Here is a 20,636-nt window from a genome sequence, read left to right on the forward strand (position 1 = left end):
CATAAATTTTATTTAAATAAAATTTTTTCGGTAATTGGGTAAAATAGAAAACTATAGAGATATGGGGTTTTTCGTTTTTAAAATTTATGTTGGTACTTGTCTTTGACATGTGTCAAAAGTGACAGTGAAATACCGCAAAACACGTAGATTTTTGCATATTTCTCTATAAATTGGAGGTGAAAATAATGATTATAACTTAAGTAGTGATTCAAAAAAGCCATCCTAAACGGTAAATAAATTCTTTCGTTTCAATGCGTTTAATGGGGATTAAAAAAATCAATTTTTATTTGCGTTTCGATTTTAGTGATTCACACAGAACCAACTATGCATAAGTTAACAATAATCTCTGCTTTTTTACTTAATCTTGTTGCTTACGCAGCAACGGCGCCGGCAAGCACCAACAGTACTTTATTAGATATCCTAAACAATAGTGACCAGTACGCTGAGTATAAGTGCCCTTTTTTACGATCAACATTTCTTGATGGCGCACAGTATCCATTTTTAAAGGAATGCCCTGCGAATATGAAACCAAAAAGTAATAATGAAATAATGTGCACAATTTTTTATAATAATTTCTTGAAATTGTGCGTTAATTCTTCGATTGCTATAAAATCTTTAATAAACGAAAGTACTATCCAAGCCAGTTATGATATTAATATTGCTTGTAATAATTTGAAAGCAGTTGAACCATTTCGTAGTTCTTATAAAGATGTTTTTGATCGTATAAATACATATATGGCGATTAATTGTCATGGAATTTGTATGGATTTTTTAAGTGGTGAAGTTTCAAAAATTTGTGCTCTTTCCGGATTGATGAGTAACGTTATCAAACAAAATATGATGAATGTAGATAAGGTTGAACAAAATGCTGCAAAAATTAAAAGTAAAAATGAAACTGCTAAATTAACACCCGAGGTAAAAGATAATAATAAAGATGCAGTGCAAGGTAAAAGTGAAAATGTTGGTAAAGATGCGGGTGATGTAAAAAGTGATGTCACTCAGTCTGTAAACAATCAGAAAACCCAAAATGAACAAAAACCAACTGGAAATCAATCCCAAAAAAAGCCACAACTCAATGATGCCCCAAAACCAAATAAGGTTCAAACTAATCCTGAAGAAACTGTTGTGGCTTCAAATGTTGCTCCGAATGCTGATTTAGCTGCATCGAAAGAAGATCAAAAGAAACCTAAACAAGAATCGAACGTTGAAATATCTCCTGATCCGGTTAAAGAATTAAAAAAGCCTAAAGACAACGTTGTTATAAAACCAAAACAAGATCAAGAAAAGAATGATGCAGTTGATATACCGAATGAAAATGTTGCTAAAAAGGATCAGCAAAAAGCCAACCTTCAGCAAGAAAATGACGACCTTGAAACTAATTTTGAAGAAAAACCTGAAGACCAAGATAGAATTGAGATGATGAACGACGACGATCAACTCGATGATGACGATATTCAACCTGCAAATTCAGAGGATTTAAAAAAACCAGAAAAAAAATCTTCCAAACCAAAACCGAAAGAGGTCAATGAAGATGTTAATATGCCGGTTAATTCAGATCAAATCGAAGAAGAGGATTCATTCTTTTTTGTTTATTTCATGATGGTTTGTGCAGTTTTTATTTTAGGATATATTGGTTACCATAATAAACAAAAAGTAAGTACCGCTTTAATATTAAATTAAATTATTCGATTAGAAAAAATAGTTTATAAGAATCGAATTTATTTATTTCTTTTTTAATAGGTGTTAGCCTTGGTTATTGAAGGCCGTAGAGGAAGAAGAAATTCTCGAAGAAGCGGTAGACCAAATTCCGCTAATTACCATAAGTTAGATAGTAATTTAGAGGAAGCCGTTACGTCGTCAGTGCACAAAAACACCACCAATATTATCTATTAAAACGTTTAGACGTCGTGGAACGTAATACGAAAAATATTTAAATGTAAAATTAATTTAATATTTTCTTATTTGGTTTTGATTGGTTGTTTTTTTTATTGTGATCTGTTTCGCCTGTAAATACACTTATTTGTAATGTATAAAGGTTTAATATTAATAAATATTCTTAATAAACGTATTGGTTTTATTAAAATTTTATTATTAAATTATTATTGAGCATTAGTGTTACTTTTGGATAAGCGATGTCGCTAGGGTTTTTGTTTACTCCATATACAGCCTGTTTCAGAGTAAGCGCCTTTTTTTTTTGCGACACTGTAGCCACAGAATAACCAAAACTGATAGCTTTGTCGGAACGTTTGATGTTTTAGATTGGCGAGTTTGGGACCTCGATGCTTTGGCGCCATGTATGGCTCCACTGATTCAGCCATTTTATTGGAGTTTATAATACAGGTTTATACGCTCTAATTTGTATCGTAAAAGAATTATTTATACAAGTTACATTCGCCAATCCTGTAGGGTTGCAATAAAATAAGAAGTAGGAGTTATAGATAAGCAGCTTCTATATAATAAGATGCACCACTACAATTAAGGAAGTCTACTTTTAATCGCTGTACCGTGCGCGTCGGGTCATATGTTAATTTTCCAATAAAATAAAACAAATAAGTTTCAAGTTCAAAAGTTGTTTTGATTTAATTTGAATTTAAATAAAATAAACTCTTTTTAAAAACCTTAACCGCTCGACACGATTTGAAACTGGCGCAGTCAGTAGGATAACTTGTACGAATACTGGAATTTAGTGAAAGTGTTCGGTGAATTTTAATTCTTCAACAAGCGAATACAACAATTGGAACTTAACGGTGACTTAAAAAGGCGTTCACTGTACTTAGCGAAGAAAGAAAAAGGGACCCACGGTGGAAGGTAAAATTCCTGAAATCAACGAACAAAAGGGTCGGATCAATATTTCCTATACCCACGACACCCACAGCGTGAGGATAATATTTCCCATACGCAACACACCCCCCGGTCCAGAGGATAGAATTTCCCAGCGATCACAACAAAGAAAAACCGAAGAAACGAACAAAGAAGAACGAAGACAAAAACCGAAAACAATTTAGAAATTAAGAAAACAGCTTCCACGTCCGCAACTGACGACAACAACAACAACAACAACATCAACTTTATGTGCACCACAAGGACCATAGCCTCACTCATAGTCCTGTAAGTGATTTCTTTTATATTTTTGTAAAACTGATATTTTCAAAATTGACGAATTATTGGCAAATTTCAAAAATTTGAAATTAAAAATGGCAAATGCAAATCCAGTTCAACCTGTTGCGAACATAAATAGAATAGATCAGATAACAACTGTTGAGGTTAATATTATTCCAAAATTTTCTGGTAATCCTATATCTTTACCGCTTTTTATTGAAGCATCAGAAAGTTTAATAAACAGACGAGCCAATAGGGTTAATGAAGATGATCCAATTAATTTTTATATATTGCAAATTATAAAATCACGTTTTGAAGGAGACGCGCAAGATTTAATTGCATCACGGGAATTAAATACCTGGGTTGACATAAAATCATGCCTTGAATTAGCTTATAGTGACCAACGATCAGAAGATTGTTTGTTAACTGACTTAATGAATATTTTGCCTACTACAAACGAAAATCCTTATTCTTTAGGTAATAGAATTAGAAATGTTTTAAATCTCTTGCTGACAAAAGTTAAGTTAACTGTACACCAACTTGCTGATAGACAATTAAAAATCAGTATGTATAAAAAAACTGCATTACAGACGTACATGCGTTCATTGATGCAATATTCAGATTATGGAGAATATATTTATTTAAAAAATCCCGCAGATTTAGAAACTGCTATGCAAAATATTTTGGAAAAACAAAATTGGCAATATTATTGTAAACAATCATCAAAAATAAATCAATTTAATTCACCAAAGCAAAATTTATTAATTCCGGGAAAAGATTTAAATTTATCTCAAAATTCACAAAACAAAACAAATCCTTTAAATTTATCATCAAATTTAAATAGGATAAGAGCAATTGATAAATATCCACAACAATTCAATAGAAATCCATTAGGTCGAACTCCACAATTTAGTATACAACCAAGACCCACAACTTTTGCACAACCAAATTTCAATCAAAATCAATTTAATTTTCCAAGACCTCAATTTAATCAACCAAATTATATGCAAAAATATCCATATCAAAAGCCAAATTCTAAACAAAATATGAAACCATTTGTACAACAAAAGCCACACATGCCAACTCCGATGGATGTAGATACCACCATGAGTAATTATAGATTAAATAAATCTAAAATAAACAACATTGAAGGCGAAAATCTATTTTATGATGAAGAAAATGGAATGTACTACCAATACGTCGATCCTTACTTGCAAACACCATCAAATGAAAATTTTAATTCAACACAAGAAGAGATTACAGATGAAGAAACTCATAATTCTTGTCCTGAAATTTCTGAAGTAGACTCTGAAACAAATTTTCCTGTAACAGCCTCACCACATCAGAATCCGTAGTTGAAGTAAATTTTCAGAATTCTTCAACATTACCTTATATCATATTACCAGAGTTAGATAATGTCAAAATTTTAATCGATACTGGTGCAACACATTCGGCTATATCTTCAAAATTAGCAAAAAGTTACTTTCAAGAGTATTATTATTATGAACCATATGTAGTAAAAACTATGCATGGATTAACAAAACACTATTATAAATTGAATTTACCCAGTTTTAAAACTTTCAATGACTACGAAAACAATTATTGTTTCAATATAATAGATTTTTCTGAAAAATTCGATGGAATCCTAGGTAGCGATCATTTAGAAATGATGGGAGCTAAATTAGATTATCAATCAAAAACGTTACAAACTAAAAATGCGAGTATACCATTTTATTTTAATAAAACTGTAATTAATCTACCCCAACGAACACGACAAATTGTTAAAATACCTGCAACTAACAAGGAAGGACAATTTTTAATAAATCATTGCGAAATAATGAAGAACGTAGAAATACCTAATGCATTAGTAAGTGTTAATAACTACGAATGTTTAGTAGAGATAACAAACTTTAACGAATATCCTGTACAACTAAATTGTAATCCTGTGGAACTTGAAGAACTTGACGTAAAACAGTATGAAACAAACAAAACACTTACAAAACAACAAGTAATTAAAATCCAAAGAGAAAACATTAGTAAAAAGTTACGTTTAGATCATCTAAACAACGAAGAAAAATCGATGATAAAGAACTTGTTACATCAATATCCAGAAATTATACATGATGAAAGAATTCCTTTAACATTTCATTCGGAAGTAAAACACGAAATAAATTTATCAGATGAAGTACCTGTTTACCAGAAGCCATATCGACAACCATATGTTCAACAAAAAGAAACAAAAAGGCAAATTGAAAATTTAAAATCACAAGGGATCATCAGAGATAGTTGTTCCCCATGGGCAAGTCCAATAGCGTTGGTACCAAAGAAATTAGACGCATCCGGAATTCCTAAATGGAGGATGGTAATCGATTATCGACGTCTCAATGATAAAACAATAAAAGATCGGTATCCCTTGCCTAATATTAACGAGATACTAGATAAATTGGGAAGAGCAAACTATTTTTCCTGTTTAGATTTAGCAAGTGGCTATCATCAAATTGAACTAAAAGAATCAGATAAATATAAAACTGCGTTTATTACAAATCAAGGTCAATACGAGTTCGAGAGAATGCCATTTGGGTTAAGTAACGCACCCTCAACCTTCCAAAGGACGATGAACAGTATGTTACGAGGACTTACCGAGGATATATGTCACGTATATCTTGACGATATTATTATATTCAGTACCTCATTGCAAGAACACAAAGTACGGTTGCAAAAGGTATTTGAAAGACTAAAGCAGAATGGAGTTAAGATATCTTTAGACAAGTGTGATTTTTTAAAAAAGGAGATCAAGTATTTGGGACACTTAATATCCGAAAAAGGAATAAAACCTGATCCTTCGAAAATCGAAGCAATACAAAAATTTCCCTTACCAAGAACTAAACGTGAAATAAAATCATTCACTGGGTTATTGGGATATTATCGAAAATTCATTAAAAACTATGCGAAATTATTAAAACCAATAACACAATATTTGGCCAAGGATAAAGAAATTGAATTCACATCCGAATATAAAAATTGTTTCGAAATGTGTAAAAATTTATTGTGCAACGATCCCATTTTACAATATCCTGATTTTACAAGACCATTCATAATCACCACAGATGCAAGCAACGTCGCAATTGGAGCAGTGCTGAGTCAAGGAACAATTGGCAAAGACAAACCAATAGCTTACGCAAGTAGAACCCTATCTAAAACAGAATTAAAATATTCTACAGTAGAGAAGGAACTATTGTCAGTCGTTTATGCTTGTAAGCAGTTCCGTCCGTATATCTATGGAACAGAATTCACTCTTGTGACCGACCATCGACCCCTATTGTGGATACATAATTTAAAAGACAATAATCTCAAGCTACAACGTTGGAAGATTTATCTCCAGGAATTTAACTACAAAGTCGTATACAAAAAAGGTAAAATGAACGTTAATGCAGATGCACTAAGTAGAATCCAAATAAATCACATTGATAATGAAAGTATTTTGGCAAACAACGGATCAATAAACTTAGATGATGATAATGAAAGTTTAAATAGCAATCAAAATTCCGAAATAATTAATACAATTCCAATTACTGAAGAACCAATAGACAATAAAAATAATCAACTTTTTATCTATCTACATGAGAAACCAACTGAAGTACAAGAAGAAGTGAAAGAAAACAAAAGAATTTTAAACATCTATATTAATAAAAGAGAAATTGAAACACATTTATTACATGTATTAAAAGAATACTGTACAGAAAAAATTGTATCATTTATTTTGCAGTGATGAAATGTATAAAATTATTACTGAAATTTATTTAAATCATTTTGAAAATGGAAAATTCAAATTAATTAGATGTTTAACAAGAGTTCAAGTTATTAATGCAAACGATAAAATGAGACAATTGGCTTTAATAAGGAAATACCACGAAGGAATAACCAATCACAGAGGAATAGAACATACAATTAAGGAAATAAGAAAAAATTTTAGTTGGAAAAACTTAAATCAGATGGTAAATAAATACGTAAATAATTGTCAACAATGCCAGCTAACTAAATATGATCGAAATCCACCTGAAATTAGACAAGTAATTACTGTTACACCTACAAAACCGATGCAAGTTTTGCATATAGATTCATTTTCAACAGAAAGAACATTGTTTTTAACAGTAATCGATAAATTTTCTAAATTAGGACAAGCCTATGAACTCAACGATAAAAACGCCATAACTATTGTTGATAAATTAACTGAACATTTTAGCAAATTCGGAATACCAAGCGAAATCGTATGTGATCAAGGAAGTGAATTTAACAATTATTTAGTTAGAGATCAATTAAAATTATATAAAATAAATGTACATTTTACTACAATAGGTCATCATAATTCAAATTCACCTATTGAAAGATTTCATTCAACACTTATAGAACATTTGAGACTTATAAGATTAATGGATAAAAATCTTTTTCTACGCATTGCAATGAATAGAGCAATTTTAGCATACAATTCAACAATCCACTCATCAACCGGATTCACACCCTTCAACTTACATTTTGGACATTTGGACAATTTAGATCCAATTAACATAGATTATGAGCATAGAGCCTCACAAGATTATGTCAATAAACAAAAGGAGATTACCCAATTAGTTTACGAAAAGATAAATGAAAAAGAAAAAGCGAGAAAAACTAATGTAAATGAGAAAGTAAACAAGAATATACCTGAATCTCAATTTACAGTAGGACAGCAAGTATACTGGTACAAGGAAAATAGAGAGAAATTAAAAGAAAAATATATCGGACCATATGAAATTATAGAAATTCTAGCAAACAATAAAGTAAAATTAAAATCTAAAAATATCAAAGGAACTAGAGTGGCACACATGAAAGAATTAAAACATCGTCTTTTTACAGGTGCTATGCCAGCACAGGACGACCCGAACTAATAAGATTAGAAGATTCTAATGGAGCGATTATACATCAGTTAGGAATCGCATATAACAGTCATTCAGACGCGGAATTAGTATTAGAAATAGATTTAAGAAAAGTTATTAATACTATAAACACTAATTTTAATTTCATTAATTCAGACGTAAGATTTAGCAACCAAAGTGCAGAATTAATTTTTAAATTACATAATGAAATACGCGATAAGTTGGAAATTTTGAGTTTAAAGCAAAGAAATAAAAGAGCACTAATAAATATAGCAGGGAAATTAATAAAAGCCATTACAGGCAACCTTGATGATTCAGATGCAGAAAGGTATGACAATTTAATAACAAAATTAGATAAAAATCAAGAAAAACTTGATCATAGTTTACATTATTTGGCAAAATTGGTAAATAAAACTAATATTCAAGTTCAAAATAATTTCGATCTGATTATAAATAAAATCAAAAGATTAGACGATAAATTAGGGTTATTATGGCTTGATAAAAATGTAAATGAAATTATTGAATGCTACGAAATGACAGCAAGAAATTTGAACGAACTTATAGACGTATTAAATTATGCGAAAAGGGGAATTGTACACCCTCTATTAATAACTCCTTCAAAATTGATAGAAGAAATTAAATTAATACACTTGGATGATAACCATAAATTTCCTTTCGATTTATTACTAGAACAAGTTGATATAATTGACAGAATAACGGAAGTAAAAGCATATAAAAAGAACGATAAATACACGATCATTTTACAGATACCTTTGATAAGTAATGAAATATTTCAGTATTACGAAATTCATCCATTGCCAACTATTGTCAATGATACCTTAATTCAAATTGAAAATCAATTTAAGTTTATAGCATCAAACGAAAATAAATACATTACTGGTAATACTATTTGCGAAAAATTATTTGAAGAACAGTATTTGTGTAAACAACAGATTGAAAGTAAAAATTTGCAAAGTTGCGAATATCAGTTAGTAGTCAGAAATATTGTAAATGAAAATTGTAAATTAATAAATTTAATGATAGTAGATTTTGAAATAATTGAATATGAATTTGGTACGGTAATTGTATTAATTAAAGAAACAGAAATGTCAGAAATTTGTAATAAAATGATAAAAATTCATAAATTAAAAGGCACTTATTTAATTAATCGAAAAAATCAGTGTATTTTTAAGATAGCTGATATTATGATTCGTAATTTTTATACTGTTAGTATGGATACGCCATCAATATCAATACCAATTATAAATAAAAATGTATTAAATATAACATTTGATGAAAATAAATTAAAATTGGAGAATCTTACATTTGTTAACAGTAATAATTTAGAAAAATTGAATTCTATTAAAAATTTTGGCGAAACCCATAGTTATATACTCTATATAATTATTGTTATAATTGTTTTCGTACTAATTGTGTATTTCATGAAAAAGTTCTTTAAAAGCAAAAATTTTAAAGTTAAGAGAATCCAGGAGGATCCTCAATCTAGGCAAGGAGGAGTTACATTCGCCAATCCTGTAGGGTTGCAATAAAATAAGAAGTAGGAGTTATAGATAAGCAGCTTCTATATAATAAGATGCACCACTACAATTAAGGAAGTCTACTTTTAATCGCTGTACCGTGCGCGTCGGGTCATATGTTAATTTTCCAATAAAATAAAACAAATAAGTTTCAAGTTCAAAAGTTGTTTTGATTCAATTTGAATTTAAATAAAATAAACTCTTTTTAAAAACCTTAACCGCTCGACACGATTTGAAACTTACACCGCATTTTTTTTGTATTTATGCTATTATTTTATTTAATAATATTATACAGGATGTCACACAAAAAACGCCCCAAGCTGTAACTCTGTCATTTATATTCCGATTTTCATGACCGAGGCATCAAATGAAATGGTTTGATGAATACTATGGTTCATGCTACAAATAAATTTTTTTCAAGGCCATCTTAAATTTTAAGCGATTATAAACTTTTGTTTTTCAAATTGCTCCATATATTTTTCTTCACGTCATTAGATAGAGATTGTTTTTCTGAAGCCATTGATGTGCAATACATCCATTTTGAATGTAATTTTAGCAGAAAAAAGACACCTGTATATACAGGTTGTCGCACAAGAACGCCGTAAGCTGTAACTCTGTCATTTACCTTCCGATTTTTATGAACGAGATATCAAATGAAATGGTTTGATGAATGCTATGATTCATGCTACAAATAAACTTTTTCCAACGCCATTCAATTTCAAATCGATTTCAAGCGATTGTCAACTTTTGATTTTCAAATTGCTCGGTATGTTTTTCTTCACGTTATGGGATAGATAGAGGAGATTTTTTTCTGAGCCCATCGATCTACAATACATTAACATTAATTGTAATTTTAGCAGAGAAAAACAATTAAAAATTTTGAAACATTGTCTTAGTCACTTCTGTAATACTGCAGTGTGCCATGGAAAAAAATAACACGCAAAACTGATAACAGTCATTAAATGCTATGTCAATGCCCGAAGCAGTTGTAAATGATACTTATAAGTTGTTTTTTCATTTATCCCATGGCACACTACAGTATAATACAAGTGACTTTAAGAGAATGTTCAGAAACTATTTTAATGTTTTTCTCTACTACAATTATAATTAATGTTGATGTATTGTACATTAATGGATTCAGAAAAAAAATACTCTATCCAATAGCGTGAAGAAAAACATACCGAGCAATTTGAAAATCAAATGTTGATAATCGCTAGAAATTGAAGATGGCGTTGGAAAAAGTTTATTTGTAGCATGAATCATAGTATTCATGAAACCATTTCATTTGATAACCCGCTCATGAAAATCGGAATGTAAATGACAGAGTTACAGCTTGGGGCGTTTTTTGTGTGACACCCTGTATATACACAATTTATATATAAAAGTAAAATAGCAATATTAAAATTTTTAATCCATCGTTATTGATAACTTTAAGGACAGAATTACACGTTTTTAGTAATATACATAAACAGTTAATGATAAGAAACATTATTTAATTATTTGAGATACACGTACTTATACAGGGTGTATCTGAATGACTGCAACAAACTTCAAGGGGTGATTCTTTAGTGAATTTTAAGGGTACTTTCATATATAAACCATGGGCGACTTTGGCTCCCCTAAGGAGCTACACCCCTCCAAAAATGGCGGAAAATTTTGGTTTAATTTGTTTTTCTCAAAAACCATAAACGCTAGGAAAATGAAATTTGGGGAATATGTTTAACTCATAATAGGGCATGGTTTGACCCTACTTGTACTTTCAACCTACCCTTCTAAACTACTAAACGTAACCACCCCCTTCACATATTCGCTAATATTTTTTTTATGCAGATGATAAATACATTAAAAAATTTTTATCTAGGTAGATGAAAGTATCCTAAAACTTTTTTGTCTCTCTAAAATTTTTCCAAAAATGACTAAGTTTTGAGAAAAAAAATAATAAAGCAAACACTGCACGTTAAACAACGGGGTTGTCGATCAAAAGTTGGAATGAATTTTTAATGAAAAAATCTTAGTGGGCTTTGGAAAGTTTGTCAGAAATATTTTTGACGTTTAAATGTCAGTGTTTTCCTTACTATTATTATTGTTTTTCAAATTAATTTTTAAATAAAGCTCTATCGCATTTACGCTCGTTCACTCGACATTTCAAAATTTTAAATAAAACAATAATAATAGTACGAAAACTACTGACATTTAAACGTCAAAAATATTTCTGACAAAGATTGCAAAGCCCACTAAGATTTTTTCATTAAAAATTCATTCCAACTTTCGATTAACAACCCTACAGCTTAACAGTTAGTGTTTGCTTAATTTTTTTTTTCTCAGAAATTATTAAATTTTCGAAGAACATCAAAGAGACAAAAAAGTTTTAGAATAGTTTTATCTATTTAACTGAAATTTTTCCGATGTATTTATCATCTTCATAAAAAAAATCTAGGCATAAATGAACGAGGGTGGTTACGTTTAGTAGTTTAGAAGGGTAGGTTGAAAGTACAAATAGGGTCGAAACGTGCCCTATTATGAGTTAAACATATTCCCCAAATTTCATCTTTCTAGCGTTTATGGTTTTTGAGAAAAAATAATTAAACCAAAATTTTCCGCCATTTTTGGAGGGGTGTAGCTCCTTAGGGGAGCCGAAGTCGCCCATGGTTTATATATGAAAGTACCCTTAAAATTCACTAAAGAATCACCCCTTGAAGTTTGTTGCAGTCATTCAGATACACCTGTATATCATAAATAAATTTTAGGTTGGAGTCAATATGTCAAACTTTTATTACGAGCCCTAACAACTATAGGTATATTGGGACAAAATAAAATGTGTATATAATTAACAATAATTAAACAGTTTAATTTCTTTTAATAATTTTTTCAGATTAATATCATTATTAACAACAATTTTGTCTAATGAACAACACAAAAAACAAAATACATACCCTATTGCTTCTAATTAAACTAGAAAAATGTATATTTTACCTGACAACTTAATATTAGGATAATGCTAAGTAACTTCCATAAAAATGGAACAAATTAAGATTAAGTAAACTGTGGAAATAACGGAAAAGGGCCACGAGTTTAAGAACTGTGGGAATAGGGAGAGAGAGGCGGTATGTGCAAACTGCAAAGCCAGGGGGAAGGAGGACAGACACGAAACGAGGGATAGAAACTGTGGGGAATACCAGATAGCGGCGGAGTTGGTGAAGAGAAGTATTAATTATGACGACATGAAGAGAGGGCAGCAAGGGATTTTATCAAAAAACTAGACGGGGGAGGGGAGAAGCCGGAGAAGAGCGAGGGGTTGAAAATGGTGTTCTGGAATGTAGCGGGGATTACGAATAAGGGAGGGCAGTTCTGGGAATATCTGAAGAGATTTGAGGTGATTTGTATGGTGGAGACCTGGGTTGATGAAGGAGGGTGGGCAAAGATTGAGGGAAAGTTGCCAGAAGGGTATAGATGGGATTGCGTGTTTGCAGAGAGGAGAAGTAAGAGAGGAAGAGCGTGCGGGGGTATTATAACAGGAATAGCGAGAGGAATTACGGAGGAGAGTAAGACGGAGGGGAGATGGAGGCAGAAGGGAATGGTAAAAAGGCAGATCAGCTGGGAGAGAGAGACGGTGCAGATAGTTACGGTGTATAGCAAGTCAATGAAAGAGACGAGAAAGCAATGGAATGAGATGGCGGGGGATGGGACGGGGGAATATATAATAATGGGAGGGGATTTCAATGCTAGAGTGGGCGAGAAGGGGGGAAGGGTGGAGATATGGGGAGAGGAGGGACGACGGCGGTCGAAGGATACTGTGCGGAATGGAGAAGGAACAGAAATGCTGAGATGGGTGGAGGAGAACGGATGGGAGATACTGAATGGAAATAAAGAGGAAGGGGAGTATACGTACATCGGGGCGAGGGGGACATCTGTGATTGATTATGTACTGGTGGATCAGGAAATGTGGGAGAGGGTGGAAAGGTTCAAAGTGGGAGAAGCGGTAGAGTCGGATCACCAACCGTTGGAGGTGGAGGTAAAGGGGGTGGACGGCAGAAGACGAGCGGAACTGGGGAGCAAGTTCATCAGGACAGACTGGTCGGAAGAAGGGGTAGCATTCTACAGGGGAAACCTCGATACTTGGCAACAGAAGATACAAGAGATCAATGGTTGGGAAGAACTTATTCAGGTAGTGCGGGAGGCAACACTGAAAAGGGAGTGTGTACATAGGGGCGGCAGAGTAGGGAGGAACGACTGGTATGATGGCGAGTGTAGGAAGGCGAAGAGGGAGGCGAGAAGGAGGTTGAGGCAGTGGAGACGGGGGAAGATAGGGGTGGATAGATATAGGGAGGCCAGGAGTGGATACAGAGAGTTATGCAGTAGAAAGAAAACAGAACTGAGGGAGAAGGGGGCGGCAGAGATTAGAAGGATAACAAGGGAAGGGGAGGTCTGGAGGTATCTGAAAAAGAGAAAGAAGGGTAGGGAGAGGATAACCAGCGAAATACACATGACAGATTGGAAGAGTTACTTTATGGGATTATTGGGAGGGGTTCAAACGAGGCTAACGGGTTTGGGAGGCTATGAGGGAGATGGAGGAGAGGAGATAGCAGAAGAGGAGATGGAAGCAGTGCTTAGGGGATTGAAGAAGGGAAAGGCGCCAGGGGAAGATGGGATCCAGAACGAGGCATGGTTGGAAGCATCAAGGGTGGTGAGAGTGAAGTTGTTGGAGGGGATGAATAGCGTATGGAGAGGGGGTGGGTTTCCGGAGGGATGGAAAGTGGGGGTAATTTGCCCAGAATATAAAAAGGGTAATAAGGGAAGGGTAGAGAGCTACAGAGGAATTAACCTACTAGACTCGGCATACAAGGTATACACGAAGATACTGCTGGGAAGACTGGAGGAGGAGATGGAGTGGGGGGGAATTTTGCCGGATGGGCAGGCAGGCTTTCGGAAGGGAAGGGGAGCAATCGACAACGTGTACGTGTTGAAGCATCTGGCAGATAGAGAGCTGGATAAGAAGGGAGGGAAATTGTACGCCCTATTTATAGATTTGAAGGCGGCTTTTGATAAGGTGGATAGGGGAAAGTTGTGGGAGGAGATGGGGAGGAGGGGGATCACGGAACACCTAATTGCGAGAGTGAAGGAAATATACATGGAGACTATGGCTAGGATAAAAGTGGGAGATAAGCTGAGCGACGTGTTCTGGACGACGAAGGGACTGAGGCAGGGATGTCCGCTGAGTCCAAGTCTGTTTGCACTGTATACTGCGGACCTGGAGGATAGATTGGGGAAGGGGCAAATGGGAGGGTTGGTGGTGGGAGGTAGAAAGGTGCATATATTAGCATACGCGGATGACATCGTGGTCATGGCGAGAGAAGCGGCGGAGATGAAAGATATGATAAAGACATTGGAAAGATATTTTAGGGGGAAGGGGCTGGAAGCGAATGTGGGGAAGACAAGGATGATGAAGTTTTGTAAGGGAGGGAGAAAAAGAAGAGAAAACTGGAGATGGGAGGGAAAAGAGATCGAGGAGGTTAGGGAGTATACTTACTTGGGGTATGTGTTCAGGGAGGACAACAGGGAGGGGTCGCATGTGATAGCTATGGCAAAAAAGGCAAATAAGGTGATGGGACAAGTATGCGGTTGGGGGAAGAGAGTCTTTGGAAGGAATGTGGCAGCGAGGAAGATTATGTTTGAAGGTCTGGTTAGCAGTGTGATGATGTATGGAGCAGAGGTATGGGGATGCAGAGAGCAGGCAATGCTGGAGGACGTGCAAGCTAGATACTGGAGATGGGTGCTTGGGGTGGCGAGAGAAACACCGGGGTATATAGTGAGGGAAGAGGTAAAGGTGGATAAAGTCAGAGTGGAGGGGGGCAGGAGAGCAGTGAAATATGAAGAAAGAATAGAAGGGAGGCCAAACTGCGGGATCTTGGGGGAGTGTTGGAGGGAAATTAGAGAGGGAAAGATCAGATATGGGAAAGGAGACAGAGACAACTATTATAGACGAGCGGGCTACTCGGTAACTGAGATAAATAGTAGACGAAGGGTGGGTAGGGAGATGTGGAGGGAGTTGAGAGATAGGGACCGAGATGTGCAGAGACAGGAAAGAAGGACACAAATAAAAGAGGGGAGGTATAACGAAAGGTACAGGGACATAATAACGGAGGGGCTGCCTAGATACTTGTTATTGGAAGGAGATGAGGAAGGGAAGAAGTTGGTGGCTAGGTTCCGTTGTGGAAACGAGGAGAGAGCTAACAGATACTGGATGGCCGATGAGGAGAGGTGGTGTAGGCTATGCAGGGAGGAATGGGAAACGTTGGAACATATGTTGAATGGGTGCAGTGAGTTGAGGGAGGAGGAGTTGGACCGAGGGCAGATCTTAGGAGAGGAGGGAGAGGGGAAACGATGGATGAGAATGGTTGTGGGGGTAAGGAGACAAAGGGAAGGATGAGGGGATGATTGGGCCGTGGAGCCGAGGGTATGGAAATGGCGGAAGAGGGTAGAGGGTGACAATAATATACTAATAATATATATATTAGAATGTATTAAGGGGATAAAAATTGTAAATATTAAAAACAATAAAATGCTTATTATATAATTAAACATTATGGAGAAATTGGGCAAATTTTAGAAAAAAAGGGTAAAAGTTCATGTCGTCCAAAGTTAGTTTCTGATAGAAATAAAAGAATACTTGTAAAAATCTGCAAAAAAGGACGAAGAAATATTTTAAGACAAGATACCGCTGAATGGAATAATGAAACTGGATTAAATATATGAAGGGAATGCTGTCGCAAATGGATTGCTAAAAGTGGATTAAAGTTTTACGAGGTTTACTTACAAGCAATAATTAAAAAATGTCGCTTTTAGAAAATTGTTGTTTTATAAGCAAAAGAAAAACCACTGTTAACAGAAAAACAACAGAAAGCCAGGATCACAAGGGCAAAATCTAAACTGTCTTGGTCAGCAGAAGACTTCTCCAGGATAATATTCAGCGATGAATCGAAATTTGCAATAAACATGAGGCATTTCATAAAGATTGTTTAAAACGTTGTGTAAAATCTCCGAAGGGAGTAATCATTTGGGGCTGTATGACAGCTTCAGGATAAGGATGCTTCGAATTTATTGATGGCACCGTGAACGCCGCAAAATGTCAACAAATACTACAAAACAGCATATTACCAAGTATCGTGCAGTTAAATGTTGGCGAAAATTACATATTTCAGCAGGATGGAGCGGCTTGTCATACGGCCAAAACTACAAAAAAGTGGTTGGCGATCAAAATATTAATGTTCTGTATTGGTCTACCAACAGTCCAGATCTGAATGTAATTGAAACAGTGCGGCACAAAATGAAACAAACTTTGAGGAACAACCCACAACGAACATTGCCAGAACTTAAAGCCAAAATAAAGCAAATTTGGGATGGATTTACTCCTGAACAGTGTAGAACCTTAGTGAATTCGATGCCCAACCGAATTCGAGCGGTTATAAAATCTAAGGACTATCGTGCAATGTCCCAATATTTAGTTGTCAGGCAAAATTTACATTTTTCTAGTTTAATTAGAAGTAATAGGATACGTATTTTGTTTTTGTGAAAAATGTATTAAAACAAAATAATCTGTTTAATTGTTGTTAATTACATATAAATTCTATTATGTCCCAATATATAGTTGTTAGGGCTCGTAGTAAATAATAAACCGACGTAATATTAGCTCAAAATAAACTCCAATAAAATGGCGATTCACAAGGCCCGATTTTGTCTAGAGTCTAGACGGGCTCACTGTCATTTCTGGTTATTCTGTGCTATAGCTTTGTTCGTTGGGACTGCACTACTCTGCACGACATGGCACTCGTATCACGTCATCACAGATTACCAGATGCTTAACTTATACCGCTCTCATCTGGACCTCATATTCTATCTCTCTCTAGAGAATTGAAACTGTGTAGATGGCGTTAGTAGTGGTCCGATAAATACGAGCGGGAATTTGAATGCTCGTTTAAATAAAAATCTTATTACTCTTTATTTTTTTTTTTAATAATAAGTTCCAAAAAATCAAAAATTGTCATCTCAAAACTTGAACATGTTTTAAGATGAAAACACTGATTTTTTTGAACTTGTTATTAAAAAAAAACTAATAAAATATTATTAAATAGAAATGCAAACTTCAGAAGAAAAAATCTATGTATATTTATACACAGAAATTTACAACTATAAATTTTTAAATATTTAATCGTTTTCATGCTCATAGGTGCGTTTTGAACAATGGTAAAGCATTTGCTTCAAGGCTAGAGGAAAAGCGATGAAAAATTTTTTCATGGGTTTTGAAAAACTCTAGCATACCATAAGTCAAATAAACTTCTAGACAAATTTAGAAATACAAATTGTTATTGCAAACAACAGATTTAAGACAGCCAGAATAAAAAAATACTACAGAGCAACTAAAATTAAAAGTATTACAGCGAAAATGAGCAGTACACAGTATTAGTGATAAAATGTTGTTTTAGTTATAAAATAATTATTGGTTCCGAATTAACAATTGATATAAAACTGTAATATTTCTTTTTATTTGTTTCTGTTCCTATCAATTAAAATGCAAAAATATTTGAAACTTAATTAATGTTTTATTATTATTACTATAACTTAAAGTTAATCTTAAATTAAAGTGAGCAAAACAATAACAAACCTAGCAAAATTTATCAGAATTAAGACAAAACAAAAAGGAACAAGATTCATGTAACATGTTTTAGTCTTAGTCATAGTTTTAAGTTCTTAGTTCATCATTTATCATAATCATGGTTGGCATTGCTTTAACTATGATCACAACTAAGACTTAAACATATTGCCTCAATTCGTGATTAGATAATTGGAAAGTAAACATTATTACCTTTATAAACCTGAGTAAAATATTCTGGTTTGTTTAACATATCTGTCAGTAATGTGGTTTTATTTTCATAATTCTTCTTAAGTCTCCGGATCTGTTTCTCTTTGTTCTTTAAAATTGTAAATTTTCATTTAGTACAAAAAATGTATCTAACTTAAATTTATAAATGTACTTATTGGTATTTAATGGAAATCAAAATAACTTGACCACTTCCTCCACCGAACGTCCGCAAATGTAGCATCCAATTTGGTCCTTACTTTACCACCAAAAACCAACTAATTCTAAGATAACAAAGTATGACAATAAAACTAAGGAGAACTAAGTTATACAAACAAATAAACTACTAAACAAATCTATAATCAAACGATATAGATTTATTTAGTAGTTTAAATAATCAAACGATAAATACGCAAAACTGCACAATAATTAAACAAAACTCAGAAAGTTCGTTAGTTCCGACAGAACTGGACGTAGCTGTAGGATTTACAGATTTACGACTTAAAATACATAGCGCCATAATCTATTGCTTTCTCTTAACTCTACGAGTTAAAAATTTTGAAATAAATGGTGCCATCTATTGGTTTGTCTAAATACTACTGTAAGGCGACAATTGCGCCATCTACACAGTTTCAGTTTATGTGAGAGAGAAAGTACCATACGAATTTTTCATTTGTTGAACAAGGATAGATAGGAGTGCCAATTTATTAGCCGGAGTCCGGCCTCTGTGTACTCTGTGCATGTCATAGTGCAATGAAGTGTAAGTCAGTGCAATGTCATGTCAACTTAGTGCAGGTCAGAAAAGTGTATAAACCGTGGTCGCAACGAACAGATTTTTATAAAAAAAAGTGTATAATATTTGAAATGGACGAACAGGAGATTGTCAGCGAAATACTCGTGGAAAATGAAATCATTGCAGAATGTTTTTTTAGTAGCAATTCATCAATTATTATTATATTATTTTTTATTTTTTTCAATTGTTAGCGAAATATATTTTCTACCCCAAACTACTAACCCTTATTAGTTCTTTCAAAAGTACTACTTAACGTATAAAGAAATCACATGCTAAATTGCACCAAAATCGATAAGTAGTACTTGAAAAAAAAAAAATTTGGGGTGGTGAGAGTAGTTAACCCCAGCCACCCCTAAATGAGAAAAAACACATAATTAATATTTTTAAATGTACTATAAGTGTATTTAATGAAGCCAAAATCGACAGGGTAGTTTTTAAATTATTCCAAAAAAGTAGGGGTACTTTTCTACTGCCTCTACTGGGATTGAATATACTGTGTTCTCTAATACAACAAATATTAATTATTATAAGGTTTTATTTCTTAATATTTAATATTAATATTAATTATTACAAAACACGCTTTCAAATATTCCGCCATATTAGTTACACTGCATTAAACTGCACTTATTGAACTTAATCGAAAGCAGGTGGAACAAAATCTGCACTAACTTGCACTGGCTGCACTAAATTGCACTGCACATGGCCTAACGAACAGTATGAGTGCAACTGCACTAAACTGCACTATCCCCAACGAACACACAACATCTGCACTAAACTGCTTAGTGCAAGTGAGTGCAAGTAGTGCAGTCCCAACGAACAAAGCTTATGGGTACTACTTTCTAAATAGTTGACAGTTATATGTTTTAGCACAATGGTGATACCAGATTTTCAATTGGACGAATTATTTCAAAATGGCGACTTTCAACCTTTTTTTTTTAAATGGAATGCCATAATTTTTTTTTATTGTTGAGATCCTAAAAACATTCTTTTTACGATAGTATTTCGTTTTTCTCAAGGACAGTAGAATCTAACAGGACTGCTACATCCATTGTATTTTTGTAGTCCACTACGGGTTGGTTGCCCGCACTCTACGTCACACTATTTGCCACGCCTGGTAACTGTCTGTGTTTTTAGAGGTTATATGATAGACATTAATACGTCTAAAAACATAAAACTTCAAAAATAATATGAATATGTCTAGCATATAACCTTTAAAAATACACAGCAAACGCATAGACCATAGCAACAGCTGGGCGTGGAAAATGGTGTGACGTAGTTTGCGGGCAGGTTGTCACAACAATGGATGTAGCAGTCCTGTTAGATTCTACTGTCCTTGGTTTTTCTTAAAAATTCATGTCTTTTCCCATCAAAAAGCAAACTAACATTTTAATCTATAGTTCGTTTTTTTTCTATAATACTTGTCAATGTAAATTTTTTAG

At 33.7% G+C, this 20,636-nt stretch overlaps 1 protein-coding gene across 1 annotated transcript; it reads left to right on the plus strand.

Annotated features, from left to right (window-relative positions):
• Window positions 1-94: 94 nt before the first annotated feature.
• LOC111416894 (trans-Golgi network integral membrane protein TGN38-like) lies at window positions 95-2,064 on the plus strand. The gene is made up of 3 exons (XM_023049009.2): window positions 95-229; window positions 305-1,653; window positions 1,741-2,064. Exons 2-3 carry the CDS (start codon window positions 325-327, stop codon window positions 1,891-1,893), a joined length of 1,482 nt encoding a protein of 493 aa, XP_022904777.2. The 5' UTR covers window positions 95-229; window positions 305-324; the 3' UTR covers window positions 1,894-2,064.
• The last annotated feature ends 18,572 nt before the right edge of the window (window positions 2,065-20,636 follow it).

This window comes from Onthophagus taurus, chromosome 3, assembly GCF_036711975.1.
Source record: "Onthophagus taurus isolate NC chromosome 3, IU_Otau_3.0, whole genome shotgun sequence".
In the NCBI taxonomy this organism is placed as follows: Eukaryota; Metazoa; Arthropoda; class Insecta; order Coleoptera; family Scarabaeidae; genus Onthophagus; species Onthophagus taurus.